This window comes from Dipodomys ordii, unplaced genomic scaffold, assembly GCF_000151885.1.
Source record: "Dipodomys ordii isolate 6190 unplaced genomic scaffold, Dord_2.0 Scaffold115, whole genome shotgun sequence".
NCBI lineage: Eukaryota > Metazoa > Chordata > Mammalia > Rodentia > Heteromyidae > Dipodomys > Dipodomys ordii.
Genome location: NW_012267331.1, coordinates 566,639 through 575,177, shown reverse-complemented (window position 1 = coordinate 575,177; position 8,539 = coordinate 566,639). Strand labels below are relative to the sequence as shown.

General features: G+C 55.1%; 1 protein-coding gene across 1 annotated transcript in view; it reads left to right on the top strand.

The window, feature by feature from the left end:
• Positions 1 to 8,539, top strand: part of Myt1l (myelin transcription factor 1-like) — a 170,952-nt gene that overhangs the window by 130,685 nt on the left and 31,728 nt on the right. Inside the window, exon 15 of the mRNA XM_013028870.1 lies at positions 5,323 to 5,385. Coding sequence (XP_012884324.1) covers positions 5,323 to 5,385 — 63 coding nt within the window. The remainder of the gene's footprint in view (positions 1 to 5,322; positions 5,386 to 8,539) is intronic.

The following is an 8,539-nucleotide window of genomic DNA, read 5'->3' as shown; positions in this document are numbered from 1 at the left end:
CGCTACACGCTATACGCGAGCCCTCGGCTCAGCTCCTCACACTGCTGCACACGCTACACATGAGCCCTCAGCTCAGCTCCTCACACTGCTGCACATGCTACACACTACACGTGAGCCCTCGGCTCAGCTCCTCACACTGCTGCACACGCTACACGCTACACGTGAGCCCTCGGTTCAGCTCCTCACACTGCTGCACATGCTACACGCTACACACGAGTCCTCGGCTCAGCTCCTCACACTGTTGCATGGACATGCTACACGTGAGCCCTCAGCTCAGCTCCTCATGCTGCTGCACATGCTACACGCTACACGTGAGCCCTCGGCTCAGCTCCTCACATTGCTGCACACGCTACACGTGAGCCCTCAGCTGAGCTCCTCACACTGCTGCACACGTTACACACTACACGTGAGCCCTCGGCTCAGCTCCTCACACTGCTGCACACGCTACATGCTACACGTGAGCCCTCAGCTCCTCACACTGCTGCACACGCTACACGTGAGCCCTCAGCTCAGTTCCTCACACTGCTGCACACGTTACACACTACACGTGAGCCCTCGGCTCAGCTCCTCACACTGCTGCACACGCTACACGTGAGCCCTCAGCTCAGCTCCTCACACTGCTGCATGGACACGCTACACGTGAGCCCTCGGCTCAGCTCCTCACACTGCTGCACACGCTATACGTGAGCCCTCAGTTCAGCTCCTCACACTGCTGCACACACTACACGCTACATGTGAGCCCTCAGCTCAGCTCCTCACACTGCTGCACACGCTACACGCTATACGCGAGCCCTCGGCTCAGCTCCTCACACTGCTGCACACGCTACACATGAGCCCTCGGCTCAGCTCCTCACACTGCTGCACATGCTACACGCTACACGTGAGCCCTCAGCTCAGCTCCTCACACTGCTGCACACGCTACACGCTACACGTGAGCCCTCGGTTCAGCTCCTCACACTGCTGCACATGCTACACGCTACACGTGAGCCCTCAGCTCAGCTCCTCACACTGCTGCACATGCTACACGTGAGCCCTCAGCTCAGCTCCTCACACTGCTGCACATGCTACACGCTACACGTGAGCCCTCGGCTCAGCTCCTCACACTGCTGCACATGCTACACGTGAGCCCTCACCTCCAATTCCACTTTGTATAATTTCTTTTAAAATTTAAGGCACTAACTCAGTGTGGGGTTTTTTGTTTTATTTTTACTTGCTGACATAGGGTTACCCCTAAACAAAGAAAGTAAAAAAAAGTCTGTTCAAGCAGCTCTCTGTGACATCTGTTAGAGTCCACAAAGTCCATCTGCCTGGCACCTGTTCATTACCCCATTCCCCGTGTTTCTGTGCATCTCAGCCACCAGCCCCAGTCAGCTTCTCCGAAGGCCAGCCTTGGAGGAGGCTCAGCGGAGCCTGGTCCAGGCCGAGCTCAGCCATGCCAGCAGTGTGTGTGGGGTCTGCGGCGTGGTTCGGCTCTCTCTGGCCCGGTGGGTGTGAGAGGTCAGACTCACCCAGGCCCTGCCTGGGCCTGCCCCCAGGCGTCTTGCCAGCAACCCTGGCGTGGCCCGCTGCTCCGGGCAGCCCTGAAGACTCACAGTTCACCATGGTGTGTCCATCAAGAGCACAGGGGCTCATGCAACCCCTGCAAACCATGCTAGATGCATTCTGGACTCTTCCAGCAGTTTCTGGCTTAGGAAGTGTGACCCACGCAGAAGCCCACCCCAGGCAGCTCCAGTCACTCCGCCAGAGGGCACTCCATCCACACAGTGTCATAGTTTGCACTTCTTACACCGTTTTGAGCATTGATTTAATCCTCGAGAAAGGTTTCCTTTCCTTGGACGAAGGAGAGAACATCGAGGAAATGTTTCTAAGACATTTTTACAAAGTTATCCAATAAGGCTTAGGCCAGTAGATAAACATTCCCATTTGCACTGTGTCCATTTGGGGTGGGGTTTATAAAAGGGGGACCAAATGGTGCTGGGCAGAGGGTTTGCGTCCTCTGAGGACAGACAAGGCCCAGGCACCGAGCGGTGTCGGCCAGCGCTCTGTCTTCCAGAGGTGTGCGATGCACAAATCAATGGTTTTCTGATTACGCAGTTGATTCACAACATCAAATTAGCTTCTGCTGCTCAGGTACATCTGATCCCTACCTAGCCACCCAGCGGTCAGCGGTGACTCTTACCAAAGTCCAGTGCTTCTTTAGTAGTGATTAATGAAGGGCAGCGTGAGGACCTGGCCTCAGACACACAGCGGCAACAGAGACACCGCTGCCTGGCTGGAAAGGTCCCAGCCCAAGGTCAGAGCTCGCATCTGGCTGCTGCTGACGGTTTCGTTCTTGTTGTTCTTGGTAAGACTTTTCCCCTGAATCCACCTGCCATCCCAGTGAAGCACCGTTTAGAACCCTGTGCTGTGATTTTCCATCACCATTCTTGACCCATTTTCCCAGCTGGATGGCACTGTGCATGGCCAAAATTATCTTCTCTTCACATTGCTTAATCAATCAAAGTAAACACAAAACAGAGATAAAGATCAAGGATATTTTTGCCTCAAATATATCTGCAAGGCAGCAAGTGTAGATTATTCATCGTTTCCTCTGTGTTTCTGCCCATAGTGCCTTTGGAGTAGAAAAGAGGGGAAGCCAAGGCTTTGTTTAACACAACTTTACATCCTCAAAGACAGGAGCTTAGAAGAGCCCAGGTGCTGTTGTTGGTCGTGGCTGTTAGGAAAGCCAGGGTCCTGGAGCAGCGTCCTCTGAACCTCCCCCACCCCCAGCCGCCATGGCCTCCGCTCTTCTGCGCTGAGAGCCAGCCCAGGGCTGTTTCCATGGAAACCCAGCCTGTCTCTTCTGCCGTTGCAAAACCCAAGCTGTGAGCACAGGCTGCCTCCCATTCCATCCACCCACGGGGCCTTGGCTGTCCCGCGTGGGCCCCTCTCCGTGAGCCAGATGTGCTCCGTAGACAGTGTCAGTCCCACCCGGACAGTGAGCTCCCTGCCACGCCCCCCCTCCCTGAGGACTCTGAGGCAAAGGTCCCCAGTGTCACGCGAATCCTCATTCTTTCATGACTGCCGAAGTTTGTGGTTTTCCAACGTTGAGGTTTCTAAAAGCTGGGAAATTTATATGTCAATCTGAGGTTTTAAAAGACTCAACATCTTGAGGATCACATAGAGATGAATGCCTGAGACAGCTGAAGAGACAGCGGGCCTCGGAGCCATCATTCACAGTCCAAGGCCGCCACCTACCGACGAAACGTTGAAGAGCGATTCAGGGAGCAATCAGCAGCCTCCACTCACCCGTACCCCGCAGTGAGGACACAGGACACACAGCTGACAGCCCCATGCTCTTTCCCAGGATTCAGGGGAGAGCCTCTCCTCTGCTTCCGCCTCAGAAATCCCTTCTAATCCAAGCACACACTGGTGCAGCCGAGCAGTCCCAGAGCCAGGGTGCAGACCCATCTGCCCTGTTAGAAATCTGAAAATAAGAGCGATTCTTTAGAGAAAGAAAAACTTCTTTCCTGTGCTGTTTTTCCCAACACTGAAAAAACTGAAAATGAATAAGATCGTGAGTTTTTTGGTTGTTTTCATGAAGGAGAATGACATTTAAACACCTCTTTTCTTACTAAATGATGAATTACACAAAACTGACTCCTTTTTACAGGTAGTAAAAATCTGGTCACCATTGCATTATTCTGGTTATAATATCTCACCTTGAATTTGAGTAGCTTCACCCAAAAGAGGGCATGCAAAATGTGGTCTCCTATTCAAATTTCAAAGTCACCTTTAAGAGGTGCTTAAGTTAAGAAGAGTTTAAGAATCATTTTCCTTGAACAAAGAAATAAGGCCGTGCATAGGCTGGTAGAAACACATTTCCACACCAGACATTATGTTGGTGACAATGATAATACCCCCAAGTTTTTCTACCAGTAAGCATCCCGGCAGGGTTGACACCTGTGGCATCATTTGGAAAATCAGCTTCAGTCATGTAAGTTCTTATTTAGGAAATACTAAGCTGTTGCCCACGTGGCCTTAGGACTGAAGTGTGAAGGTCAGGAAACAGCACAGGACTGGGGCTCAGTTGCTGCTGGAAAACTCGAACGTTCCCTCTGCTCCCCAGCAAAAGCCAGTCTCCATGTCCTGGTGAGCGGAGCACCCGCAGGAGCACACGGCCTCTTCAGCCCCTTTCCTTTCCAGTTTTTACCCTCCCATGGTTCGGGCCTCGTGTGGGACATGATAGGGAAGATACCGGTATCTCTCTGCTCTGAATCACATTCCCGTTTTTAGGGCTGGTGGGAAATTAGAAAACTTCTGAACACTGAAAATGGCCACAGTGTTTAATACACCCAAATATCAAACTCAACATTCTTATCCTTGTGATGTGTCCTAGGCCTGCTCCCTGCCTTGCTCCAGGACACTGGGCCTGGAGAGATCCCAGAGCCGCCAATGGGAGATCTTTGCCCTTTGCCCCCCCACCCCTCCCCCCCCCTCAGCCCAGCCATTCAGGCTCTCCCAGGGTAGGAATTCAGAGAATGCATAGCTTACGCCTTATTCCTAGGTGGTCATTTTACTCAATCACTTCACGCTGGTTATTGAGGAGGCCTCACTAATTTCTTTTCTGAATTTTGTCCCTTCATTTTCCCCCCTTTATTGTGGTAGAAAAGCAATGAAAGAGCTCTGTGTTTGTGTTGTGCTTTCTGCTTCTTCCCCAACGGCACAGTTTAAAGGTTACTCGGAGGGCAGGGCTGCCGGGACTCTGTGTCCTGTACCAGCCCTGGGGCGGCTGTGGTGAGAAGGTAGACCAGGCCCTGCTGTGCTGTGGGAGCCCACGCAAGCGGGAGCTCCCGGCCCGGAGTCCGGGTCCTTCCGCGTGGCCCTCACGTGTTGAACGGGAAGACTTCGGGGGGACCAGGGGCGACGAGTACATTTTCAGGCTGCGGGACGCCGGGGGTGTGCGTCTCCCACGTGCTAGCCTGCTTCCTGTATGGACTGGTGTAAGCACACACCTGTGACAGACCTAAGTAACAAGGGAAGGAAGTGGGTACTTGGAGGGGGTGGGCACGCGGGGATCCCCACCCTCATGACCACGGACGCTAGACAGACGTCCCAGAGACCGTGGAGTCCAAAGCAGTTGCAGAATTCAAGGCCCTGTGGCAAGGCCTTGTCGGGAGGAAGGCGTGGTGTGCCTGGGCTGGGAAGTCCCCAGCTCAGCCGGCCTCTCTCAGCCACCAGGCTGAGTGGCAAAGACGTGGCCTTTTGGAGAAGAGGAAAGCTAAATGCCCAGGATCCACACTCCCTCCAAGTAAGCGTCCCTGTCTGCATTTCTACTTCCAGGTGCCCTACGCCTGGCTGCGATGGCTCCGGACACATCACTGGCAACTACGCTTCTCATCGAAGGTGCGTATGGGGGCTCTTCTCGGAGCAGGTGCTGGAGCCGAGTTTGGCTCCAGCAGGCTGAGAATCTGGATTCTAGCATCCTCCTCAAGCCGCTGTGACCTAGGACACCCCAGATGTCTTCCTGGGGGCACTCTCACCCCCAGGAAAACACCTCTAGTCATACAACAGGACTTCTCTCCAAATGGAAAGCACAGAGGAGAAGGGTGACATCTCCAAGAGCAGCTATGGAGAGGTAGCCATTCCCAGCGGGGCTTCTCCGTAATGTTAGGATCTGAGCCGCAGAGCTGCACCGTGGTTACTCAAGGACACAAAGCCGAGCGCTGCAGGAAGGGCTCCCTGTAACAACTCCGGCCTCCCACCCCAGAGTCCACCATAGAGAGGGAGGCGCCGCCGGGCGGGGAACGCCTCACCGCCTGCCACGTGGTGAGCGTTGTACAGACACCCTCTAACACAGGCCCCGTGGCAGAAGAGATTGGAAAGGAACAGAGTGTCTAAATGCTCGCTAAAGATGGCAAGCCTGGCTGTGCTCAAGGAAACCACTGGAGACAGGGCTGGGGACCTCTGCTCTCCAGCCTCCCGTGAAGAAGGGAGGCCAGCCCACACTGGACTCCTCAAAGACAGCAAACGGGGCCTGCAAGCAAAGAGAGGGATTCAGACAGGAAAGGGAGGGAGGGAGGGAGGGAGGGAGGAAGAAAGAGGAAGGAAGGGAGAGAGAGAGGAAGGGTGGGAGAGAGGGAAGGCAAAAGGAAGGAAAGGAGGGAGGGAGGGAGGGAGGGAGGGAGGGAGGGAGGGAGCTCAGTGAGGGTCAGAAGTCAGGAAACCTCCCTTTCCCAAGCACAGCCTGGCAGTGGAGACATCTCGCCAGCCATGTCCTGCCTGAGTGTCCAGATCTTGGCCGCAGAGCTGGAGCGAGGCTGGCCCTGCTGGATGCGGGCCACGAGCGCTTGGCCTTGGGGACCCACTGGGGACCCACTGCTTGCTTCCTGTCCCTTGCGGTCCTGTCCAGTCACTCGGGAGCTCTGCTTGGACCATGCGCTGGTGTCAGGCAGAAGCAGTGTGTGTTGGGGAAGAGTATGGAAGGAGTTGATGTGCGGCCAGCTGCGCAGTGGCCGGCCCAGGCTCTTGGCCACGGTGGACCTTTGGGGGCCAATAATTCTCTGTGGCAGGGTCTGTCTTATGCATCAGGGTCCACTGTGCAGTTCCTGGGTCTCCATCTGCAGGCGGGGCTCGGGAGAGGCTGCCCCTGGGCCTCTGGGCACGCAGGACCAGTGAGTCCAGTCCAAAAAGGGTTTCAGGGTAGATGACTATTTAGCTTACGAAACAGTAACACTTGAGATAACTATAAAAAGCCAAGCACATTCTGTACTGGTCTTCATTCTAATACCCTAGGAAATCAACATCTCCATCCTCACACAGCTAGTGCTTGTAGCATTTTGTAAGTCTGAACAGCTGAAAGTGGGTGTTGGAGGGTTCTGTCAAGTCCGCCTGTTCTTCTCTTGACTTTTTTGGCGTCATATAAGTTTAGTCATAATGGAGTGTATATATTATAATTCGTGTCTCTTAGGTGTTTTGGAGTGTTGCGATTTTGCATGGCGTGATTGCTACTGGAATATATTTAGAGCTAGCTTTGGGGAGGGCTAGAAGGGGTCGTAACTGAAGAGGCCAGCTAAAGCTGCGTTGGAAAACTCTCAGACAGCCATAAATGCAACACCGATGCGGCCTGAGGTGGGTGTGCATGTGCGTCCGCCCGTATGACACACCATCTGCACTGGACTGAGTGACCCAAGGATTGTAAATTTTATTTTGTTTGGGACAAATATAGCCCTGTTGGGGTTTTGGCCTATAGGAGATAGAGTACATTGAAATATTGCTAATTCTGGCGTTTGACGTGGTTGAACACTTTGTTATGCAAACACGTCACTTTCAGTCAACAGAAAGACAGGCCCAGGGTCGCCAGCAGAGGTCCGTGTGAATCGGCTGCTCAGAGCACACAGACGCCCTTCTCCAGGCCGCTCCAGCGGCCCTGGCATGGCAGAGAATTTCCTGCCACGCTGGCACTCCTCCCGGGAGCACAAGCCAGGCACCCCACACACTGCAGGGCGACCTGGACCAGTCCGCGCCGGCAGCAGTGCGTCGCCTGCTGAGTCCAGAGCCCCTGCACCCCTGTGCACGCCGGTGAGGGGTGAGGCCCCAGGAGGCGCAACCCGGCCCCGGGGCCACAGAGCCCTCTCCAGACCTCCTGGTATCTAGAGCTAGTGCTGCTCTGGACAAACAGTCGACCCACAGGACGCTCCCGATCCCGGACTGGGGCCGTGGAGGACGCAGGCTTGCTCTTCCTTGTGCCGGAGCTGTCCAGGCCCGCCAGGCCTGCCCTTCCTACCCACCAAAGGTGAGCCCACCGTATCTGACACCAAGGAGACTGAGACTCAGAAGTGAAGAAGAGCTGGAACTCAAGCCTGAGCTCTGCCTCCAGCCGGAGGTCCCGGGACCCTGAGCCCTTGGGGACTACAAAGGGCGTTTCTAATGATGGTGTAGCTTTCCATCTCCACCTCTGATCTGGAACTCCTTCCATGACTTTAACAAACATCTACGGAGTCTGTGACGTTTCCTGCGCTCCACCGGGCAGGGTTCCCCCGCGCCTGGTCCTCAGCAGAGCGGGGAGACGCCAGGGCACACGCCTCAGCTCCGTCTCCAGCAGGCTGGCTGCCCGGCGGGCACAGAGGCCTCCTGCCTCTCCTCAGGCTGCTGTGCACATCTTTCCCCGCCCTGCCTTGGGTCTTCTCTTTCCTGTGGTCAGTGTGAGCTCTTGAGGGCTGCCCCCACACAGGACCACTGCCCACTGGCCTTCCAACAGCACCACACACACACAGAATGGACCTCAAGGCCCTGGGCCAGGCTCCACAGCCACAAAGCTCCCAGCAAAGGCTGCCTGCTCCTGATGCCTGCGTCCTGGCTTCTGGCACAGCCTCAGAAACAGACGAGCCACAGAGCGCTTACTACCCGCACAGGAGACCAGCCACAGAGCGTTTACTACCCACACAGGAGACCAGCCACAGAGCGCTTACTACCACACAGGAGACCAGCCACAGAGCGCTTACTACCACACAGGAGACCAGCCACAGAGTGCTTACTACCCACACAGGAGAGGAGCCAC